Source organism: Tripterygium wilfordii, chromosome 1 (genome assembly GCF_013401445.1).
Source record: "Tripterygium wilfordii isolate XIE 37 chromosome 1, ASM1340144v1, whole genome shotgun sequence".
In the NCBI taxonomy this organism is placed as follows: Eukaryota; Viridiplantae; Streptophyta; class Magnoliopsida; order Celastrales; family Celastraceae; genus Tripterygium; species Tripterygium wilfordii.
In genome coordinates, this window is record NC_052232.1 from 8,647,647 (window position 1) to 8,671,201 (window position 23,555).

The 23,555-nt window shown below is 36.8% G+C and overlaps 4 protein-coding genes across 5 annotated transcripts; 3 read left to right on the forward strand and 1 right to left on the reverse strand.

The window, feature by feature from the left end:
* The first annotated feature begins 32 nt into the window (after window positions 1–32).
* LOC119996810 (phospho-N-acetylmuramoyl-pentapeptide-transferase homolog) lies at window positions 33–5,156 on the forward strand. 2 transcript variants are annotated; one of them, XM_038843605.1, is made up of 8 exons: window positions 33–436; window positions 807–881; window positions 1,295–1,503; window positions 1,933–2,383; window positions 2,481–2,545; window positions 3,166–3,359; window positions 3,931–4,139; window positions 4,317–5,156. In XM_038843605.1, the coding sequence occupies exons 1-8, from the start codon at window positions 68–70 to the stop codon at window positions 4,497–4,499; spliced, it is 1,755 nt and encodes a 584-aa protein (XP_038699533.1). In that variant the 5' UTR covers window positions 33–67; the 3' UTR covers window positions 4,500–5,156. The 2 variants fall into 2 exon arrangements, with proteins under 2 accessions (XP_038699533.1, XP_038699540.1); XM_038843612.1 differs by lacking the exon at window positions 807–881.
* A 2,571-nt stretch (window positions 5,157–7,727) lies between these two features.
* LOC120006933 (40S ribosomal protein S14-3) lies at window positions 7,728–10,814 on the forward strand. Its single transcript, XM_038857091.1, has 6 exons — window positions 7,728–7,884; window positions 8,621–8,740; window positions 8,839–8,884; window positions 9,176–9,261; window positions 9,504–9,633; window positions 10,487–10,814. The coding sequence occupies exons 1-6, from the start codon at window positions 7,882–7,884 to the stop codon at window positions 10,552–10,554; spliced, it is 453 nt and encodes a 150-aa protein (XP_038713019.1). The 5' UTR covers window positions 7,728–7,881; the 3' UTR covers window positions 10,555–10,814.
* Window positions 10,815–11,554: 740 nt separating this feature from the next.
* LOC119995149 (cytochrome P450 710A1-like) lies at window positions 11,555–13,808 on the reverse strand. Its single transcript, XM_038841553.1, has one exon. The coding sequence runs from the start codon at window positions 13,476–13,478 to the stop codon at window positions 11,928–11,930; it is 1,551 nt and encodes a 516-aa protein (XP_038697481.1). The 5' UTR covers window positions 13,479–13,808; the 3' UTR covers window positions 11,555–11,927.
* Window positions 13,809–18,871: 5,063 nt separating this feature from the next.
* Window positions 18,872–21,699, forward strand: LOC120001747 (60S ribosomal protein L18a). The gene is made up of 4 exons (XM_038850233.1): window positions 18,872–19,030; window positions 19,568–19,683; window positions 19,771–19,834; window positions 21,122–21,699. The coding sequence occupies exons 1-4, from the start codon at window positions 19,016–19,018 to the stop codon at window positions 21,461–21,463; spliced, it is 537 nt and encodes a 178-aa protein (XP_038706161.1). The 5' UTR covers window positions 18,872–19,015; the 3' UTR covers window positions 21,464–21,699.
* Window positions 21,700–23,555: the final 1,856 nt, after the last annotated feature.

Genomic DNA, 23,555 nt, shown 5'->3' on the forward strand with positions numbered 1-23,555 from the left:
TAGCTGAAATTATCTAAAATGTTTTTATATCCCAACCCTCCATTATCTGAGTTTCTGTGAATTTCGAATGGAGTTACTCGTCACATCTCAAAAAAAAAAAAGAAAAAAACATTATCTCATCGTTCTCTGTCCTTCCCTCCTGTATTTTCTTTTAAAAATTCATTTATTTCTTCGGAAGAGTAGAAAATACAACAAAAATGGTTCCTCGATGGAACATCCGTCTAATTTAATCTCGCCAACATTTGAGGAATTAGGTGGTGTTGGTTTCTTCGTCTTGGACTTCGTTTCACGGCAGTCAGTAATCATGCGATCCCATTCATCAATATCTCAAAATCTTCGTTATTATTCATCTCGTTTGGGGCTTTCGAGATCCCGCAACGTTGCAACTCCTTCCACAGCCTTTCGCGATTCACGCTCTTCGCTACGTCGTCTGAAGGTACGTTTGATTGTTCTCCTTTATAGTTCTAAAACAATTTATTTTCTTTAGATTGTTTTGATTCCCGAGAAAATGAAGTATAGACAGCGTGATCTTTGTTTGAAATTTCAAATTGGCCGAGCTGTTGCTCAGGCTTCCTAGAGTGGAGCTTGCTCAGAATTCAGATTACGCTTTTCTTCATTGATACTGTGTTTTCTATGCTGTTGAAAAGTCAGATGTTTCTCTGGAATGAAACCGAACAGATACATTATATACTTGTATGAGATCTGTTAATTGCTTAATCTTTGGTTATAGGATTCTGGCGTTGGTAGTTTGATGTCTGTGCTTTACCTTTGCTTGTTGATAACGTACATCACATTTTTCTGTGTAGTTAAATGTAACAAGTGTTCAAAAGCGTGGGTGTCAATCAATAAAGGGCAATGGTAGAGTTATGGCCTTTGACGAGGTACTTTGTGCTATGGAACTCCTTCATTTTTGGGCTGCTTGCTTTTGTGCTTTTTTTTATTGTCCTGAGTAAATGTTTGTCCGTGCTGGTATTGTTTTTAACTCTATTACTAGCTTCTTGATTCAAATATGAATCTCACTTTACATGGTGAGAAATTTCCCTTCTGAATTGTAATATATGTAACACTTCCAAGAAACCTAGTTTATGCTTAAGAGTGGATGAACCTTACTTCTTGGGGTGGATGTGAATTTTTTGCAAAGTTCAATCATTTCAATTAGTCACCACTAGTGTAGCATGATCTGATTGATTGTTATAGTAAAGAGCAATAAGAGGATGCATGGGATGAAGGGATACTTCTTCCTTTTGCTAGGTGCTATCTTGCATCTATCATGTCATTTCTTTCTGGCATGTAGGATTCATTCGGTTTTTCATCACTTGATGATTGGGGTGATGAGGGGACTTCTGGTTACATGGGTTCATCCGGCGATGAGAGTGATGGGGAAATTATTTTGAATCCAGTTACGGATGTAGATCTGCCTGCTATTTCTGTATCATCTCAAGATGCTTTTACAGTAACTACTCACAGGCTTGCAATGCTTGGGAGAAGACGCAAAAAACACAGGCAAGTTTGGTGCACTGTAATTTCTTTTTTCTGGCTTGATGTGATAGTTTTATTATTTTTCCCCATGTTTTATCTTTGTGAATCAGAACAGCCATATGAAAAGTTATTATCTGTCAATATAGGGTATCTATAACTATCGCGAGTGTTTAATGAAAATTCTGGGTGATGAAAATGGAATTGAGATTGCCTCATTTTCTGAATCCTTCCTATTCCCCGCCTATTCAAAGTGAGGGACTGTGAGTATGAACACATTTCCAAAATCTTTAATTTATTTTTCCTCCTTTGTTCTAATTTGGAAACAGCTGATGTGGCTCAATCACAACCATTAATTTGGAAAAGGAGGGGAATGAGAGGAAAACCTTTGGGAGAGTATTCTGATCCAATGTAAATGTACCCCTTTTAACAACGATATTTTTCTGTAAATTGCAGGATCAAGCTTGGGGTTTTAAACAATCTGGGGTTGATAATCTTTTCAATGGGGCTTCTTTTATTTGTGGATTGGTGTGCATGGAAGATTATCAGACTGCCACTAGCATCATTCTACTTGACCCGTCCCTTTTTTATTTCAGCAATTCTAGTCTCCTTTGTCGGCTACATATGTGTCCCATTACTCTATGCTCTGAATATTTATCAAGTTATCAGGAAGGATGGACTTGCAAGGCACTCCAAGAAAGGAAGAACCCCCACAATGGGTGGGTTATTTTTCATACCGATTGGTATAGGCGTTGCAAGATTCGTAGCTGGTTTTTCTTCCACTGAAGTTTCAGGAGCAGCAGCAATAACTCTTGTGTTTTTTGCAATTGGGCTACTAGATGACATACTTAGTCTTATCAAAAGTAATAGTAATCGTTTTTCTGTGTGGATTAAGATTATACTGGAGGTAAATTTAAAGATGCCTGCCCTGTATTGCTATTTTTTTAATGATCTGGGACTTGATTGTGATAATCTTGTGAGTAATAGGTTCTGATACCTTACAGGTAGCTGTTGGTTCCTGGTTTTCGTTTTGGTTGGCCACCACAACTATAGCATCACCATACAACATGTATACCTTCTTGTAACTAATCTGATCATCATTTGTCTGATATAACTCAAATATCTATTCCCATGATAAAATGTACTGAAGAGAATCTGACTTTTGTTGATTTTTGTGCAGGTATCGTAGTTTTCTAGTTTTTCATTATATACTTAAAGATTTTAGACTTCTGATCTTTTTTCCCTACCTCTGGAGCTATTAGATGAACGTATCTAAAAAAGACACCAGTGAGACAATTATTGAGATAGAGGGAATGGGAGTTGAAAGGGCATTGATAGATACCTTAGCAAACAGTTGCATGGACAATATTGGAGGTTTCCTTTTGTGTCCATTGTTCTTTGAGTCAATTCTCTGGCCTTTTCTTTGTTTTTAGGTTCTTTAGCACTCGTTATTCTTGGGAGCACGTCTTTGTGTTAAATTGTTTCAGATTGGTTTTATGTAATTTTCAGATGGCAAGTTGAATATTTTTTAACTTGAGAAATAGAAAAAGGAATAGAATTGAGTGATATTGGATTTTGATATGTTGCTAGGAAGGCAAAGACATTTTTTAATTCTCTCTGAAGATATTTCAATTACAGTTCCACCCAAGTAGTGCATTTTTCTGATCCATAGATCTTTTCTCATTGCAGAAAAATGGTGGTTCCTCTACCTGCTCCATTGGGCCTTGTGTGTCTGGGGAAGTTTTATCCGCTGTTGACTTCATTATGTTTTGTTTCCATGACAAATGGAGTTAACTTGACAGATCGTCTTGATGGACTGGCTGCTGGAACTGCTGCACTAGCTTTTATTGGAATGTCAATCGCTGTGCTACCAATATGTCCTGGTAAATGTGGTTTTTTGGTACTAATAATGTAGTAAAAGCAGCCACAATCAGTATCGAAGTGTCTGTGAAACTGATTCCACAAACCCAATGAATAGCCTAAGAGGCTAAAAACCACAGATCCTGAAGAGGTGAATTTCCAAGTTATGGAGTGGGTAAGATCTAGATGCAAAGAGCCCTGTTGCTAGCAAGAGTTGTGACTCGTGACTGAGACACTTGAGGCACTAAAATAGTGAATAGCGAACTTTTTGTTAACAAGGACGTTTTAACAAGAGTGAAAAAAAGTTAGGAGAGAAAAATGTTGCGCTTAAGGGAAAATTGGCCATGTGGATGCGGGGATGGCTAAAATGGGCCATGTCAGCTTGTTAACTAATTTGGAAAGATAAAACAGATTTTTGGCCATGTCAATAGCGAATTTTAGTGGGGTTTTAGCACGTAAGTTTATTAACTAGTTTGGAAAAGATCTAACAGATTGTTTGCCATATCTAAAGTTAAAATTTTCAAATACATTTTCTCACAATTTATCATATGGTAAAATATTTAACCACTAGCTTCCATTTGCATTTATGATTAGACCTGGGTACATTTGGAGCATCAATGGCAGGAGCCTGTGTAGGCTTTCTGTTGCACAACCGGTACAAGGCATCCGTGTTTATGGGTGATACTGGATCCTTGGCACTTGGGGGAGCATTAGCTGCAATGGCTGCTTATACAGGGATGTTCTTTCCATTATTTATATCTTCTGGAATCTTTGTATTGGAAGCATCGTCAGTTATCCTACAGGTATGTTAGATGATATTTCTTTTCTGTATCCCTGCCTGCTATGAATTAGTTTTTACTTCTGTTAAATACTTAAATGCCAAAGAATGTTTAAAGAAATAGAAACGTCTTTAAGCTGGTGTTCTTTTAATGCCAAGGTTTGGTAAAGCAAGTAGATATTAATTGTTAAAAGTTTTCCAGGTTTTTTACTTCAAGGCAACCAAATTCATGAGGGGTACTGGTTGCCGCTTGTTCCGAATGGCACCCTTTCACCATCACCTTGAATTATGTGGATTCAAAGAGCCAACCATTGTTGCTTTTGCATATGTTTTATCATGTGTATTGGCCTTATTTGCTGGATATGTTGGTCTTTTGTCAGCATAGGTTTCAGCATGAAGTTTTGATCCTCTTCTATCACTCTCTTTTTTTTTTTGGAGACAATGAGGAAGAAAGTAGTTGAACCAGTGACAGAGTGAATCTACAAAGATGACTTCCTTCATATGAATCCAAAGATTCATTGACTCTTGATAGATATGGCACTTGTGGACACAGCTGATTTATGAGTCCAAAGATGCAAAATAGTGGAGGTGGCTGCAATGTCTCTCTTCATCTTGGAGCCGGATTAATGTCTCTTCTAGCCAAATGGTTGCTTAGTATTGTTCATTATTCTTGTAGTTAACATCGAACTAAGCAGCCATTTTTCTACTGTAAATTATCTATAAAATTTTCTTCAAGCACATAAGTAAGAGACATTAAACCGGCAACAAGAAGAAGAGATACATTTGCAGCAACCCGAAGTCTCCCGCTATTTTCCATCCTTGAACTGATAAAATCAGCTGCGTCCACAAGTGCCATACATATGCAGAGTTGAGAATTCCTCCAACAATGAGCGCGGGCTAGTCTCATTGTATACAGCACAGATGCCAATTGCGACACCAACTGGGATTGTAAGGCAGAAAACATTTCCCTAATCGCAACAGCTCTAGACTTGAATTGTGCCTATTGAAGCATATAAGTAAATCAATTCTCAGTTTATGTTTACTAAAAGCCACTCACACAATTTAATAGTATATTACCTGAGTGATGCAGCCAGCTAGTCGCAAAGTGCAGCCATAAGTGGTTATATCGTCTTTGGACAAGCTGATGCACCAAGTGATATTCCAATGACAACTGAGTGCACTACCATTCCCAACAACTCCAAAACCTATAAAATCATCAATTTAATGGGTCCGTTTGGGAGTGCTTTATATTTTGTTACTGTAAGGTGAGGTGCTGTGAGGTAAAAAGTTGTGGTGCTGTGAGATGAGTTCTGCTGACAAAAAGCGTTTGGCATGTCACAAAAAAAACTGTGGTGAAGTGAGGTGATGTCCGTTTAGTGTTTGGATGTACAAAATTGTAGTGAGGTGAGTTGAGATAATAAAGTATTAAATTTGTTCAAATATAATTATAAACTGTAATAAATATTATACATTAATAAAAAAACTGTAGCACTAATTTATGTTATACAATTAATACCAAAAATACAATTTGTTCATTTTGTGGTGAGGTTAGGCGAACTTTGCCTAATTTTGATTGTAATATATATTAATAAATTCTTTTGGGTATTATTTAATTAATTATTTATATTATATTCTGAATTAATGTCACTCATAATAATTATTTTGAATAGTATTATTTCATTAATTATTTTAGATTATATGATGAATTTATCACTCATAATTCTTGTAGATGGCTATCTCACAAGATAGACCAAAAACTACGCTTACTTCCTCCTCCAACAACATTAAGCCACATCTTATCTTTTATCTCCTCATAAAGTGCCACTTGCACAAGCTATTTACCTTACGCTTTGCCTTCGATCTCCCCCTCACCTCTCTCTTGAATCGTTATATCTAGACACCAACGAGCATCAGAAATCTACGCCCATCGGTTCTTCCATGGAAGCTGCGTCTCTCGGTGGAGGTCCGATTGGATAATTCCAGACTGAAAACTCGAGAGGCAGGAAGGAAAGATGAGGCAGAGGGATTTCTGTCAATCGGGATTAGGTTATACATTTCGAGATCTGTATGCTCGCGATTTACTCAGTGACAAAAGTGAAAATATGAGTGGGGGTTTTGACGCCGAAAGAGTGGCCCTCCGTGTTTTTTTAAGTAGAACGTCGTTTTACGGAACTACTTTTTCCGAGGAAGGAGCTATCCACAACTTCGGATGATACCGCTAATTCGAGTGGTTGCTTTCCACCGGAACTGAACCCCAAACACTTTGCTTAACTAAACGACGGTGGCAACGGAACTAAACGACGTTTTTTGATTATTTGAAGTACTTACTCGAGCGATGACTTGATCTCTTGATGTCGAAGAAGATTAGATGAGCCAGAATCCGAGGAGCTTGAGAATGTCCATGAGTAGCATGACTCACGTACTCAATATCACAACCAATGTTGTTAAATGAGACTTTCTGAAATTATTGATGGCAAAGTATCAATCATCAATCACCCCCCCCCCCCCCCAATTGCACCACCACCAAGGATTGAAGCAGCAATTATCTTGTACTTGTACTAGAGTTGAGTGAGTCATTGGCAAGACTTTCCCTCCTCTATTTTGTTGCAATGGCGATTCCCCAAGGCTCTCCTCTTGTGTATCTTATAGGGGGTTCAGTAATGAAAGGGAAAGGAAGTTAGCGAGAGTTGAGGCCTTGAGGGGGTTAACAAGGACTCGCAAGGAGGAAGAGGGGAAAAAAAAACGTAAAGAGGGAGAAAGGGAAACCAGGGAGAGAGTGAGAGTGCAAGGATGTGTATTTGATCTTTAAATAGAAGAGAAGGGGTTCATTGATGTGAGATAATAAAGGGAGAGGTTGAGCAATCTGTGTAAGTAAATCTGTGTGTTGTTCTTCACACCCTTCTTGTTGGCTAAACACTCTTTTTTGTTGGCTTAAATGGAATTAAGCATTGCCCCTCTTTAATTTGACAATTTGAAGGACATCATGGCATAACCGTCTTGGAGAATTCAAGACCTAAAAGATCGAATGTACTTAGAATTAGTGTGTAAAAAGGACCCACAAAGTGGAAATTATAGGGTCTTCGGCGCATGAGGTGGCTCCTAAAAAAATGGAAACGATGTGAGAGTTGAACCTAAGACAATCCTATCAACTTACTTACCACCCTACAAATTTAATTGTGTTGGGATTTGTTGGCTAAATATTTAATTGAGTTGTACAAAAATGTACAAGCATAGATTGCTTTGACACCCACCGCATTGTGATTCTTCTATACAACAAGAATTTAATTGTAATTATAAAGAGTCTTCCTAATTCACACCTAAATGAGTGAAAGTAGAGTTCTAGTGATCCATACAAACATGTTGACATAGCTTGTAAACTAAAATTTGGAATTGATTCTTTGATAACCAAATCGCAATTAGTTAAATCACTAAAGAATCGCTAAGGGGTGGCCGAATTGGTTTGGAGAATGATGGCAATCCAAATATTGGAGGTTTACATGGACCCATACTTTTTTGTGAATAAATAGTGAATAAGAAAAAGAGAAGGAAATCTAGGGGCAAATTTTAAGAACTCAGAAATTATAACGGACCAATATGTAATATCTCATTCTGTCGCTCGGAGAGTAAAACCCTAATCGAATTTCATATAAACGCAGCCGAAATAGGTTCACTTCGCTCTCTCTCTAGGGTTCTGGCATTTGACGTTGGAAGCACCAAGTGCCTTCCTCGCGATACATCAGATTTCTCATTAGCATATCCTCGCCACCATGGTACACATCTTTTCTCTCTGAGTTTTCTTTCTTACCGATTCGTCGATTGCTATTCTTTGTCTGCTGTTTGTGTGGTAACCGTGTTTCAAGATCCCTAGATTTGGTCAGTTGGTGTAAGATCTCGGTGGTATAGAATTACTTGTTTCCTTTGTACAGCGGAGTACTTATTTTTACTTGGTAGGATGCAACTGTATATGAATCGATTGTTATTTCCCTTTCTTAGTTGTTCTGAATTGGTAGTTGAACGAAAAAGAACAGATGAGTAGTGAATATTAAGTGTAGTCTTATCTGTAAGAACTTTTTAATTTCGAGTTTGATAAAGAAAATTTAATGTTTACAATTTCTAGGTTTTCACTAGTCATTCAAATGTACTGAGAATGGATTTAATTTAGCACTATAATACTTATATCATTATATGTTTTTCCTCTAAATAGTAATACTGTGATTAGAATATATGCTTATATGTTAGCTAAAGAATTTTGCTGTGCTGATTGGATGTTCCTCAACTTTGTTTAAAAGTGTGAAAGCTGTATTTAACATTTTGATTCGCAAATATATGAATTGTTTTTTCTAGAACTATGGTACAGAAGTGTTGATGCTTCTATTAATTAGTAATTGGAAGTGTTTCAATCTCTTTTTCGTGGTGAGTGTATCTTATATGATTTAGATCTCTTTTAAATTGTCCTTACTTTAATTTGCTTGTTTGTCGATTGTTCTGGGTTGATGCTTTCTTCAGTCGAAGAGGAAGGTTCGAGAGCCAAAGGAGGAGAACGTGACTCTGGGCCCCGCAGTGAGAGAGGGAGAGTATGTTTTTGGAGTGGCCCACATTTTTGCCTCCTTCAATGACACATTCATTGTAAGTAGGGAGGTTATTCGCTATTGTCGCTATTTGTCAGCATAGCAACACTAATTGAATTTTCTTTTTTTTTTCTCTGTTTTTTTTAAAAATTGCAGCATGTGACTGATCTTTCTGGAAGGGAAACCATGGTTCGCATCACCGGTAAGTGGTCCTTTCTGGGCAAAGTAAGTAGTCGCTTGGGCTTAAAATGTTGTCAGTATTCTTCAGTAGCATTAATAAATTGCCATCTAGGACCACACGATAGCATCTCAATTTTTCCCATCAAATCCATGTGACCACCACAATACACCTCACATCCTAGAGTCTGTTAACCAATGAAAGTTTAATTCTAGTTAAAGTTTTACATATTGGTATTATTTATTTGAGTGATACTCCTTTTTCTAAGTTTTAGTTGTTTAATTAAAAATATTTCTTTTTTGGCAAAATTAATAGGTGGGATGAAAGTGAAAGCCGACAGAGATGAGTCATCCCCTTATGCTGCCATGCTTGCTGCACAGGATGTTGCCCAGAGATGCAAGGTCCTCTTTATTCCTTGCTGATAATCTACTTCTTGACATATGCTCGTTATTTTGAATTAGTCATTTGGATTTGGTGCCTATTTGTCTATGTACTTGTTTCAAACACTGGTTAGTTATGTGATTTAATATTCGAGTTCAGTGTCCATGGGTTAGATGGATCTGAAGACCATTACTTTATGGATTGAGCATCCATGCTTCATTTTATTGCGGATTTTTTTTGAACCTTTTATACTTTGATGCAGGAGCTTGGCATTACTGCTCTGCATATTAAGCTTCGTGCTACTGGTGGGAATAAGACAAAGACCCCTGGGCCAGGTGCCCAGTCTGCTCTTCGTGCCCTTGCTCGTTCTGGAATGAAAATTGGCCGCATTGGTAAGGCTCTTACTATGTTCTCTTTTGTTGTGTAATGTTGGTGGCTGCATCTCTCGATGTTTTTACAATTCAAAAATAAATTTGATGTTGCTGGAGGTTTCTGTGCAGTTGCTTTATGTTTCATTGGGCAGCAACAAATATCTCTTACGTTGTTTGATTATGGATGGATGGTATCATTATGCCACATGAATTTAACTAATGGTAGTTGTAGCAGTAAAAATATGAAGTTAATTCTTTCTTTTCTTTGATAATGATATTGGTTTGAGTCTGCTGCCTCTTTCAAGTCTAAAAGTGCTCAAATTTCAAGTATTGGAGAATTCAATTGTTTTGTAGCATGCTCAGTGGCTATATTGGAGTTGTCATGTATTATACCAACCCTGTGCTAAGAAACTTATTCGACTTGATTGAATTGTATGTGATTTTGAAACTGTTTATCAGCGAATCAAAATTTTGCATTTGGACTTGAGGAATTATTTATTTAGGGGGCTTGTAGTAGGTGCGTTATTTGGTGATTGCGGAAATTGACAAGCTAATGTGTAAATCATTTATATCAATGAGTGAATTATTTTGCCTCTGGTGGTGTGAACAGTTTTTACGACTTCTAACAGAAATGATTACTTTTATCATTTTGAGTTGAAGTAATTGTAGAAGCTATAACGCCAAAAATTATCATGTTATATGTAATTTTAGATGGAAATTTGGGTGGAAGTAGGTGATTGATTGATTGATGTTGATCGCCTCGCACTATTGATTTTTATATAGTAATACTTGGCTGATTTATTTTCAATTATGTAACTCGTGCAGTGAAATGAATTATTTCTTAAGCTATAGTTTTTATTTTCACTCGTTGCAGAGGATGTGACTCCAATTCCAACTGACAGCACCCGTAGAAAGGGTGGTAGAAGAGGAAGAAGGCTCTAAAGGATGCATTCTATTTTGCCCTTTTCAACCGGTAATGGTTGGGTCTACATTTCAGTTTTGCAGTTGATGTGTTTCCTTCATCCCCTGGGAAAAAATATATTTGAACTTTTTTAGAAAAAAATGTTGGGATCAGAAAGTCATTTTCTCCTAATGTTAGTTACATCCGTCTATTTTAACTTTATGTTGCAATGTTGGAAGTCACTCTCTCTTGATGTTTGATACAGTAATCTATTTGCATTACCTTATTGGTGTTACCATAATCTAGATGCTGCTAGATCATGGTTTTTTTTTTTTTAAATGTGCACTGCTAATTGATGTTTGTTGCTACATAGAATCATAATCTTTGGGTCCTAATGGGGCATTTGGTTGCTGTTTTTGAGGGGATTGAGGGTGGGATTAGATATTCTCTTGTTTGGTTGAGTTTTGGAGGGTGGAATCTCAAACTCATTTCACCCTCTATTATCTCTTTGTGGAGAATAGACAAGCTCATCAAAATGATGAGAATTATTTTCCCTAAGTTTTGATGGTAAAAAACTTGTTTACACTTGTTGTAAAATATTATTTTATTTTTTAAAAAGAAGGAAGGATAATATGAAAATTGTATTATTAATATTCACATCCATGCTCATTTTTTATTTTATATCGAACATAATTATGCTCACACTATACGCATCTCCTTCTCATACACAATCATCAATCAAATGTCCCCTAAAAGATCAGGAGAATAAAGCGAGCGTATGGTGTCGTCTTTGTCCTCTATTGGCTTGGGATAGAGAAGATACAGTGTGAGTTATTCACTGGATCACTCCCGGATCGGAGTTTGTTTTCTCTTCGTCATGGGTGTTTTTTTTTTGTTAAATGATTAACGCTTAAGACAACTTCTGAACGTTTAGACGAGACATTCTTCCATCTAATTTTGCTTAAAACACTGCCAACTGTACATTTCCTGCCATTAAAGACACTTACAAATTTGCCATTCAGTAAATAAGTGTCACCGAAGAAGAATATTTCACTAAAATAAAACAGGCTTGTTTATTGGATTGCCACAAACACACCCAAATATCCCAAATGATTCATCCACCATTTAATTTATTGAAGAACAACAATTCAAAGAATCCTAATCGTCAATCACGATCCATGCAAACTTTGCACGCGCCACTATAACAACAACAACACTGAACAATGAAAGCATACCCCATTTCCCCGAATAAAAACAGTAGTGTCGGAATCCCGACCGCTAATATGACAATTATTTATTCTAACTGTTGAGTTATATGCATAAATTCATTTGAATTATGTGAGTCAACTCAACAGCAAATTCAACTTTTGGGATTTTATCATTTTTGAAATAAAAAAGATGAAGGGTATTTTCGTCATACTAAAGAAAGAATGGGATAACGTGCAGAACGTCGAGAGAGGGAAACCATGCAACCGTCTTTAGGAATGATGGTCGGGTTATAAATGATCTCATCAGAGCCGTCCGTTTTCTGCCTCTCGAAATGAAAAAACGTGGAGAACATCGCGATGAAGAGGACGAGATGGTTCAAAGCATACCTCTGGCCCACACATTGGTGGGCTCCGGCACCAAACGCCAGGAAGTTCCTTTTGAAAACCTGGTCCTCTAGCCGCTTCTCCGAGAACCTGTCCGGGTCGAACCGGTCCGCCTCGGTGAATCCCTGAAACGACGATTCGAAAGTGGAGGGAAACACGAGCGTTCCCTTTGGGATCGTGTACGATTCGGTTAGGGCGAAATCCTGCAAGGCCATGTGAGGGACCAGCGTCGCTGGTGGCCTGTACCTGATCACCTCACGTGCCACCGCCTGCGTGTACTTCATTTCCCTCACTTGATCCATTGTTATCAACGAATTTGACTCCGGAGACCAGATTCCAGAGACTTCCTCTCGAACCTTCGCAAGCACCTTGGGGTGCGCGTCGAGCAGAGTCACTGCCCATAGCACGGACGAAGAAGAAGCATCTTGAGCGGCGAAGAGGAAATCGAAGAGGTGCATTCCGGTTATACGACTACTGACTTGAGCCAGCGATCCTTCCCCGACGACGGCGGATGCTGTAATTTCTCTAACTGTATCCTGCATCCAGTAGTCTATTAAACAAATAGGTTCCTCGCCTTTCTCCATTCTCCTCATACTCTGCTCCGCTGAGTCAGCTAGGGTTAGCACCAGGCGGTCGACGGCAAGCCTCGCTTCTCGAAAAGCGAATCCAGGAAAGTCGATTGGTAGACTCATGGTGCCAATGTTGAATTTTAAATAATCGTATTTGAAAATCTGTCTGTCTTCCTGGCTCAGGTACGGACCGACGAAAACGGTTTGAGAAGTCTCGAGATTCATGTCGCGGACCAGAAATCGAAGAGCGATTGGATTATCAGGATCATCCGTCGATAGCTTCTCCCATTTCTGCAAGTGCTCGAGGATTATGATCTGCTGCAAGCAAGCATAGGTGGATAGCGCCTTGGGAGTGAAATTCGGCGCAATCCGGTGGCGCATATCCTTATGTTCCTGGCCGAACAAGTAGATCAAGTTATGCTCTCCGAAGAGCTTCTTGCCAAATGGGTGTCCGACTATCATGAACGCATCGGGACGGACATTAGCGAAGACAAGGTGTGAGAGCTCTGTGTCACGGATAAAAACCATGAACTTGCCGATCAAGTAATTGGCGGAGAATCCGGACCCGGACTTGGCCAACTCAGCCTGGAGCTGCCAGAAACGGGTCGGGTTCCGGACCATTGAGACTGTATTGCCCAAGAAAGGAAAGACAAAGAGAGGTCCTGGAAGGTTTCGTTTCTTGATCAGGTAAATAATCTGTTCTAGTAAGAGAAAGAAAGCTAAGAGACAAACAAGATAGGAGGTTATTGTAGAGGACAAGATGAAGTTCATTGTTATTATTAAAACAGTAACAGTAGCAAACATGTTGTTGCAGGGTTTAAGAGGGTTTCTAGGTGACTTTGTAGGTAATGTATATATAGATCATGAAGAAGAGGAAGTTTTTGGTGTTGGAGTTGGTGTTTATGGAAGGTTAATAGGAGGTGATAGTATGCATAGCTTGATAGAGGATTAGGGTAAGCAGGCTGTTTTTCTAAAATTATAGATTTCCTGAATCCTGATTGGGAGGGATACTTTCTTCTTTTTTTCCCCCTCATTTTTGAAAGTATAAAAAGTTATAAAAATATTGTACCTAGGAGCGGATATAGAAAATAGATTGCAGGAGACTTGGTTAGTGCTGGAGTCATGAATTTATAAGATCCGAAAGATTTTTAATGGTTATTTTTTGAAAAATGATCATAAATAAACAAATCTCTATATAAAGTAAATATTTATATGGTCATTAAAATGTTCAAAACCAATTATTTAAATTATGCTAGAGGATTGAGTTGTGATTTATTTTATGTTGAATAAAATATCAAATTCATTAAAGAAAATACAAGAAAAATCTAATAGTTTTGTGGTCAAAATCTTACATAATTTTTATTTATTATTTTTAAGAATTTTAAAATTATTGTATGTCTCAAAAAATTAATATAGGATAGATTGGGGCTCCGGTTCAAAGAACAAGGGAAGGTTCAATTGGTAAAAAGAAAATGATATGTAGCCCATCAATTTGGTAACCCATAAGAGCCCAACAGATTTATTCCCTTGATTAATCAATGAAATAGGTTTATTTTCACTCTTTTATTCCATGTTTCATTGTCTAAAATTTATTATTTTAATATAGATTATATTTTTTTTAAAGCACAATTTAGAATTCGTTGTTTTACTTACTTTTGAATTTATTTGTTTTTGAAATTCCATTGAAAAAAACAATGAAATTAAGATTTATTCGATAAAACTCATGGACAATGGATCTTGTTAAAAAGAATTTTATGCATTGATTCTAAATATGTAATTATTTTAAAACTCTAACATGTATTTTGATACTTAAAACGTTTGAAAATTTTGTTTAAGAGAATTGGGTTTCCATGAGTTATCATTATATAAACTACCTAGCACTACTGTTGATAAAATGAAGCGTTTTTATCCAGCTGGGAATAGTGACGTGGCAAGAATCGAGGAAACGTTTTCTGTTTGGCAGGTGAGAAAAATTTTCTTCCCCTCATTTTGTTTGGAAGAAGTTAAGTCTTACGTATTTTGCTGAAGTGATCCATCCTAGCCTAGGTTAACTCCGGACAATTGGAACTGGTTTAGACAAGAGCTCACGCTAACACTAACACCAACACTAGTATAAGAGTATTTATGACAAGATACTAGTAATGGGATTGATACCGTATATAATATGAGAAAGTTAGGAAGATGGATATGGAGTAAAGGAGATGAATGGATATCATACTGGGCATAGTTCTTGTTTTATTTTTATGGCGTGCACGGCTTCAGTTGATCTGTCATCTGTGTAGGACCATAATACTCGACCATGGCAAGGTTGGCAATGGTCATACTCAACCCTAGCTGCCTAGCAGGGCCTTTCAGGACCATGCTAGTGTGAGGTCCTTGTACATTTCAATCTTTAGGTATACCAGGAATCAATTTCTACCATAAAAACTATATCTGGATAGATATATAGAGGGTTGCTTTCACCCTTTAATATCTAACACAGTTCAGCTCTTTGGATCCAGTTACCTCTACTTTGCTGTTATCAAACCAGAGTTGACAGACAAGTACATAACAAAAAAAAGCTTCTTTAGTACATCAGTAAAACAATGAACTCCCTCGTCTGTTTATTTTTGCTTTGTAGGCAAATTTCTATCTTTTTGCTTTGTACAACAATGAACTCCCTCTTCGAAGATGTTGTCCACTTTCCCAAACTTAACCCATCATAGAACTTCTAGGGCCTGTCGAGGCTCATAATTGTAAACGCGTCTTATTAAGTCAAGCAAACCATGGGCTTATAATCTATCAATTAGATTTTTATTTTAGCGATGTGAGACTTTTACACAACAAGTTATTGAGTTTGATACTAACTTAACATTGACATGTTAATATGGTTCTATAGCTGGTATTTACACTTCACCCCTCTTTATATGACTACTCCAAGCTTCCCCTTCTAGATATTTTGTTTGAGAAAGCTTTCGATTTGATACTTGGCATTAGAAGGTGGATCAAAACAACCAAAACTTACGGGGTATTTGGTTGATAATTGTGTGAGAAGAAGATGAGTGCGAGGTGAGAGTGAGATGAGGATAAGGTGAGCATGATCATGTTTGGTATAAAATAAGAAGTAAGCATGAGTGGAAGAATATTGATAGGACAATTTCCATATTACCCTTTTTTTCTTTTCAAAAAATAAAATAATATTTTACAATAAGTGTAAAAGAGTCTTTTACACGTCAAAACTCATTCTCTCTTGTGGAGAATTGATGGTGGAATGAGTTTGTGATTCCACCCTCCAAAATTCAACCAAACAAGGGAATATTTAATGCTACCCTCAATCCCCCTCAAAACACCAACCAAATGCCTCATTAGTATTAGATAAGGTTACACGAAAAGGTGATGGGGTCTCATATTTGACTAGTCTAACGGGGTGCTAGATTAGGCCTTAAGAAGGGAAGCAATGAACCTGTTAGCCTATACTCAACTAACCTTCTAAAAAATTGAAATTGGTGTAAGAAAGAAAATTTCCACAATTGAATGGCCATCACCATCTCTTCTACAAACAAAGACATAGATGAGTCGAGGCGTGTTCTTGTGTTTTTCCGTTATTCCGGTTTGACGCACTATTTCTTTGTCGAAAACATCTTTTTCGATCGATATATCTAGCGCTAACCATGCCTGAAACACTGCCGTTCCCTATCTGATACAGTACACTCGCCGAAATCCAAAAACTATAGTTTTTAACAACAACACGAGATGAAGTGTGAGATTTTTGTGATTGTCTCGAGATCTGAAAAATATGATAAGCCATCCCTGAAAAATATTTTTTAAAATAAAGTTATTTTTCAAGCCATCGGATTGGGTCTAACACTGGAGGGAGGGATTCAATGTTTTTTTGACACTAGACCTCCCATGGATCCAACAAACTGTGATCAAACCATTGACACTCCATTGATGCTCCGTTTGTTGGGTAGAAAATTACTTCTTGGAAAACTTTTTTCATATCTATAGGTGTTTGTTTGCAGGAAAATATTAGAAGTACAAGAAAATGTATTCATGTCAAATAGAAAACTAAGCATAAAGACTGGAAAATGACATCCTTACTACTTCTCCGGATGTTGTTTTCAGTAGTGGACTCTAGAGCACTCCATCACAATTAATGTGTGTAAATGATTAGTTTATTACATTTATTGAAAATATTCAAAACATATATTATTTTATAGCTACAACATCTCTCTTATATGGAAAAGGATTTGCTGGAATTATTCCAGCAATTCCACCACATCTCCACCATTGAATGCATTAAGTGTAGTGTTGTCAAATCAATGTATTGTTGCATTGGATGGTGGAGATGGGGTGAAATTGTTGGAATAATTCCAGCCCCCCCTATCCCCTCTTATATCTAAAAAAAATATCTTTTACATCTGTAGATGTATCTCTCTCTATATATATTCTTTACATATGTATATATAGATGTATTTCTCTCCTCTCAATTTATATATATATATATATAATATAAACATGCGCATGTATACAATATACATATATGTATTATACATCCTTCTATATATAAACACATTAATAAATAAATATATATATGACTCCTACGTGAGAATTCCCATATATATATATAAACATATCATATCATTAAAAAAACATTATATCTCAAATTTATGTTTTCCATCAAACAAACAATGGAAAATGTTAGCAATTTTTTGTCCAAACACTAAAAGTTAGTTGTTTTTTCATGATAAGTTTTTTCTTAAGATATATTTTTCATGAGATGTTAATTTTCCTCAAAATAAACGGAGCATGAGTGTCATGTGAGTTATTTATACTAATTAGTAATTACCACTTTTAATGACTCTCACTCTCACTCTCGCTCTCGCTCTCAGACTAAACAATTGTCATGTGAGTTATTCCGCGAGCATGCTAGCCTGCTAGGCCCCACAACGAACCGTCTCAAAAGCTGCTGGGGTTGGGTTGGTCCAACTGACCCACACTGCAGGCTAACTGAATCAACTGATCAGTAATCAAGGTCACCCACTCAAAAGCAAAAGCAAGATCCAGTGAGACGGCCAATCCTTTCTCATTTATGGGTTGTGATTAGTGAAACACTTAAACTACAGACAAAACTGAGTAAGTGAGTTTGTCTTTTTGTCCTGTACGGACCGACACGGCCAAACCCAATTGACTCTCTCTCATAGGTCTACTCTACCTTTGTTCCCAAACCAACTACAAAAATGTTAAGAATCCTAATAAATGGGATCTCATTCATCTCGATAATCAATCTTAATCATTGATGTAAGTCTAGGAGTTTATAAAACCTGATGTCCATTAATCAAGGGACGCGATTGATTACTGTAATGACTGAGATCTCTATAACTATTGAACCAACACCGACGAAATACACGTACACAAAGGGTGACATATCATTTCTGAAAATTAAGTTCCCCATATAGAGAGAAAATTAATAATTAGATTTATATTCCTTTTTTCTTTCCTCAAAATACTGATGAGTTATTATGGTTGCCTAATAAATAGGAGATCAATGGTTGAATGATATATTTTTGTTTATGTTGAGGGAGACGTCTTTAAAACTGTTTATTAGGAGTATATTATATGACGTTTTTAAAATATGAAGAACCGTCGAATTGCATTGTAACTGTATTCATTTTGAAGTATAGATACTTTTTTGTAATTGTTTGGTCTCTATGCATTCCGTGATTTTTTGTTTTTCACTTTAATTTTGTTAAATAATCAATAAAATTTTAGAAAAAATTTTCAATAAATAGTTCTAAATTTTTTTTTCACCCCCTCACAAAAAATCCTGATTCCACCCCTGCTGATGGCTCTCAAATCTCACCTAATCTTCGTCCACTATTGATTTAGTAAAATAGTTCTAAATATCCCAAAAATAAAATAAGTCTCATGTATAAGATGGCCAATCACCAGTTGGGCCATGCCATGGATAGTTAGTTGCAGCACACTACAGAATTTGGTAGGCCCAAAAAGTAACCCAGCCCAAATGGACTGAAAACAATGCACACTTTGGGCTGCAGAGACCATTCCGTGGGCCCAAGTTTGACGCAAACCCAGTCATGTTTCCAAATTCGGCCACTTAATTTCAAGGCTTGATTCGGAAAGCAGTTGTCTAATTTCGTAAATAGCCACAAAAATTTCCCTGATTTATCATAAAATCGGCACACTAGATCATAGCCCCAACACTTTAGGTTTTCAGTTTTCTTCCTCGCCGCATGCTTCCTATATATTGTCCGCCAGAAAAACCCTAGGGTCTTCTGCAACGACAGCCGGCGAGAGATTAAGCTGCACGGATCGCCAAATCCACATTCTCTTCCTCGAAAATGGTCACTTTCAGGGTAAGCTCCCCAATTGTCTCTTGGAAGATATGCTCACTACGCATTACTCGGTCTCTCTAATTGTTTGTAGAGAACTGGTCGTTGTTAGTCTTTGTTTAACATGTGAGAATTTAGATGATGCGAAAATGTAAATCTGTTTCGCTATCCGACTTCTTTGTTAAGCGTTACAATTGACACCTCTGTTCACTTTAATTGAATCTTTTAGGTAATCAACTTGTTAGGTTTTGGGGTGTGGAACATTCCCGCTAGGCTGCCTTTTATATCGTCAACTCTGAACAAGCTGGATCATGGAAGTTATATTGATTTTGTATTTCCGATTTTATTTTATGAAGCCATGCTTTGTTGTTGAAAAATAGTGTTATTCGTTTGTTATTGGTATACGGTAGATTTGGGTTCTGTTTGGATGATATTGAAAATAGGTTTAAAATGAGATTGGAAATTTTAGTTTATTTCTGGGTAATGAAACATATCTTAGGATATTATGGCTTTTTCTATTGAAGCTTATGTTGGTGTTGGTGTTGGTTTTGGTTTGTATAGTTTCACCAGTACCAGGTTGTTGGAAGAGGTCTCCCAACTGAGTCTGATGAACACCCAAAGATTTTCAGGATGAAGTTGTGGGCAACAAATGAGGTTCGGGCCAAGTCTAAGTTCTGGTGAGTGGACTTTCATTTGATTTTGAATGGTGGTTGTTTGATTGAGTGAAATTGGGGGGTCAGTGGTAATTTGTTCTTCCTCACTAGGTACTTTTTGAGGAAGTTGAAGAAGGTCAAGAAGAGCAATGGGCAAGTGCTTGCTATCAATGAGGTATTTGACTACCTATTAGTGCTTTTACTGTTTCCATGGCATTGACGAGCATGATTTAAAAGCGAAGGTGGTGAACCTTCCTTTCTTTATGAATTATGAAGCAAGAGAAGGCTTGGAAGGCTTCTCATCCTGTCATCTATGTACACTTCGGAATGATAGCATACTTTGGATAATCATTTTGGATATTGTTGTTTTTGCTGTAGGCTATTGCCATTTATTTGAAAAGTTTTGTGATATCTATCATCTATGTGATATAGCTTCTGCTGCATCATTGCAATTGTATCTTATTTATTCATGACTCTATTAGTGCTAACTCGGTCAAATACTTGTTAAAGTTATTCTGGTCTTAAATATACTTTGTTTTGCATGACTTGAGTAGTTATGGACGTGATTTTTTTTGGCTCATGAATTTACCAAAAGTCCAGTTTATGCTGCTCTCTAAGGTAAACAACAACTTTGCACAAGGCTCACCCAGTGTGCAAGGTCGGGAACATACAAGATGCACACATACTTTACTTCCACATAATATGTGGAAATGTTGTTTTCAGGAATTGAATATCCCAACAACTCTACCAATGGGCCACATAAACAAAATTTATAGTAGGTTGGAAGTAACCCATTTCCTTATGTTTTCCACTTTCAAGCCCTTAATGTTTCGGAAGACTTATGTTTGAGAGTTTTCTTTCCTTTTTTCTAGCATTTTTAACTTTATACTAGTATATAACCATGGGTGATTCATGCTATGTCTATTTCATGGGAGTTTTTTTTTGAATACTTGGTACGCAGCAGGGTGACATACAGTATTTGATGGCAAATAATGCACTGGATTTGACTGCAAGTGAATATTTGAAATAATGACCAATAATCATCTTTCTTATGTACCTCTTGCTTTTGTATGTCTGTGTTTACAAGAAGAGGAAAATTATCCTTTAATCATTTCTTTATTGTTTATTTTCCTTGATTAAAATTTTATTGGTTGGCATGTCCTCTACTTTATTGACAAGATGCTTCTTGTTTTGAGTTGATGCAGTGTGTAGTAGTTTGTTCATTTTAGTCATTAACTTCACTCCTTTCTGTTCTCTATTGTACCATCTTGGTCCCCTGTGCTTGGTTGAATCTCCTTTCACCTTTTGAAGAAAAAATCAGTAGTGCTGCATATTAGGTGTTGGTACCACATAGTTGTCTTATTTGTTCCTGGCTACATACCTGTTTCTATCTTAGAGATCAATTTTTTGAACTGATATTACTTTCTGTTATTGTGGCTCTTATATTTGTATACTCTTGCAGATTTTCGAGAAGAACCCTACGAAGATCAAGAACTATGGAATCTGGCTGCGATACCAGAGTCGAACTGGTTATCACAACATGTACAAGGAATACAGGGACATCACTCTGAATGGTGCTGTGGAACAGATGTACACTGAGATGGGTTCCCGCCACAGGGTCAGGTTTCCTTGCATTCAAATTATCAAGACTGCCACCATCCCAGCCAAACTGTGCAAGAGGGACAGCACCAAGCAGTTCCACAACTCCAAGATCAAGTTCCCACTGGTGTTCAGGAAGGTGAGACCACCAACCAGGAAGCTGAAGACCACATACAAGGCTTCCAGGCCTAACCTATTTACCTGATTCTCTATCACCAGCAGTTAGTGAGTTAGCGAGAGGTAAAATTGTGCTGTTTCTAAATTTTGTTTTCCCGAATTACTGAATATTTTTATTTGAAAGATCTTGGAACAACAGACTGCAGCTTGTCAGTGTTTTGATTTCCCTGGTTTGTTGCCTTTCAAGTTTTTGAGACATTGATTTTACTTTCTTTATGGCCAAGGAACTTAGTAGGAGTTTATTTGACTTTTGTTCTTTTGGTACGTGTTTGTTTAATTTTTACAAAATGCCATCTCAGGAAATTATATTTCTCTCTCTCTCGCTATATATATATATATATATATATATATATAATGAGTAGTTGAATCAAGTTTGGGTTGGTGGTTTCATTTGAGGTATTTTTAGATGGTATGACAATGTTCATGTGCTTTAACATTGGAGCCCTAAATGGCAATTGGGCTTACAAGCCTGTCCAAACCTGCTCTGTAAACGTCACTGGCCCCCTTTCAAAAGGACTTGTTGACCCATAATGGTCCTTATTAGTCTTTGCATGTCTCCATAAAGAGTTCGGTTACTAGAGCTTTTTTGGTGAAAATGCTCTTTCCATAAGAATGACAAGGACTGCCTACCGAACACTTTTTGAATAATGCGAAGGGTGATGATTTTTATGACCATTTATTTGACTCGTGGTCTGTCTATTTCGTCAGCTTGTGTTGTGTGGACTTCCAAAGTCAAAAGGATATGTCTTTCATCCTTTTATCTTTGTAAACATAATCATTACCTTGAGAGAATAATACTAAAGAGGGTCATTTTACAATAAATTCTCATCATGAACATGAAGAAATCTAGTGCAACTAACAAATCGATTTAAAGCAAGACAAGCATGTGTTTTTGTCGTAGGAAGAAAATCAGAACAAGTAGGAAGTTTGCCGAAAAGCCAATTGGTCCTTCAAATATTCACATGTATGTATTATGCCAAAACTCTTTAGGAAACCCTTTTAAGGTTCTCTCTCATGATGTCCCTACCAACTTCTTTTGTGGGGGGGAAAAAATCGGTTCTGGGTCGATTTTGGATTGGATAACAATATGTGTTTATGAAATATTTACATGTTCGGATCTCAATCCGGATTGGATTTCGAACGTACTTAATTGACCATATCCAAATTGGTTTAAATCTGGACAAGTAAATCGGTCAATAACTTAATTTGGGTGAGGGTTCAGACAAATAAGTCGGATAAGATTTTTGTGTTTGGACTTAGATTTTAAACGTATAACTTATGTCAAAACTTGGTTTAACCTAGATCAGATAAATTCGATCATCCGGACTGAACAGAGTTTTGTCACCCCTATCAAATCAATTTTGGATTAATAAATTTGTAAAAATAAGTCTTGTTAATAATTACATGAAAGACGAGCAAAAAGAGTAAATCCTGAGTGGCTAAAGATAAAATGGGCCCTAAACCCTTTTAAAAAAAAGTTCTTTGACATCTATGCCTAATATACCCAAAAAAGTCAGATTTTTCTAATGTAAAATTCTGATTGATTGCAAATTTGCAATACCTTTCTAGACCCTTTTAATGATCAAACTAATCCCATGGTAGTTTTGCAATCGATTTACTTTATGGATTGTAAATAATTAACTTTGCTGAAGCCTTAGTTAAGCATAATGGTTTTGCCTTTGCAATTAACTAGCTTATAATCATGTATGAACTCAGTACTTCTTCATTTATATATATATATAGCAATGGATGTTAAAAAATCCACACCAAACGGCAAATACTACAAATTAATATTGTCCATTTTGGACCGAACTCGCACGATTTTGTTCTTCTGAGCCGTTGATTATGATACTTAAATCTAGAAGGATAATGCTTGAGACCCCCAAGAAGAGATCCCTAAAAGTTCCCCATTTAATGTGGAGTGTTGGATGTGAAGTGGGTCCTACATGTGTATTTTTAATCAATGGTTATTTTAATGCCACATAGATTTGGGGAACTTTTGGGGGTCTCTAGCATTGTCCAATCTAGAATGCCTTGGTTGTGTGAGAGGTGGTAAATCTTTGTTTATAAATCAATCGGTTAAGTTATATATGCCAATTCGATGTTGTAAATAATTCATT

Bases quoted from the DNA above. Each gene is read 5' to 3' on its own strand.
- LOC119996810 (XM_038843605.1), top strand. From the start codon at position 68: ATGGAGTTACTCGTCACATCTCAAAAAAAAAAAAGAAAAAAACATTAT. The intron at 1,504-1,932 runs GCAAGTTTGGTG...TGTAAATTGCAG, and splicing joins AGAAGACGCAAAAAACACAG to GATCAAGCTTGGGGTTTTAA. The intron at 3,360-3,930 runs GTAAATGTGGTT...ATTTATGATTAG, and splicing joins TGTGCTACCAATATGTCCTG to ACCTGGGTACATTTGGAGCA.
- LOC120006933 (XM_038857091.1), top strand. The intron at 8,741-8,838 runs GTAAGTAGGGAG...TAAAAATTGCAG, and splicing joins CCTTCAATGACACATTCATT to CATGTGACTGATCTTTCTGG. The intron at 9,262-9,503 runs GTCCTCTTTATT...ACTTTGATGCAG, and splicing joins ATGTTGCCCAGAGATGCAAG to GAGCTTGGCATTACTGCTCT.
- LOC119995149 (XM_038841553.1), bottom strand. From the start codon at position 13,478: ATGTTTGCTACTGTTACTGTTTTAATAATAACAATGAACTTCATCTTG.
- LOC120001747 (XM_038850233.1), top strand. The intron at 19,684-19,770 runs GTGAGTGGACTT...CTTCCTCACTAG, and splicing joins CGGGCCAAGTCTAAGTTCTG to GTACTTTTTGAGGAAGTTGA. The intron at 19,835-21,121 runs GTATTTGACTAC...ATACTCTTGCAG, and splicing joins AAGTGCTTGCTATCAATGAG to ATTTTCGAGAAGAACCCTAC.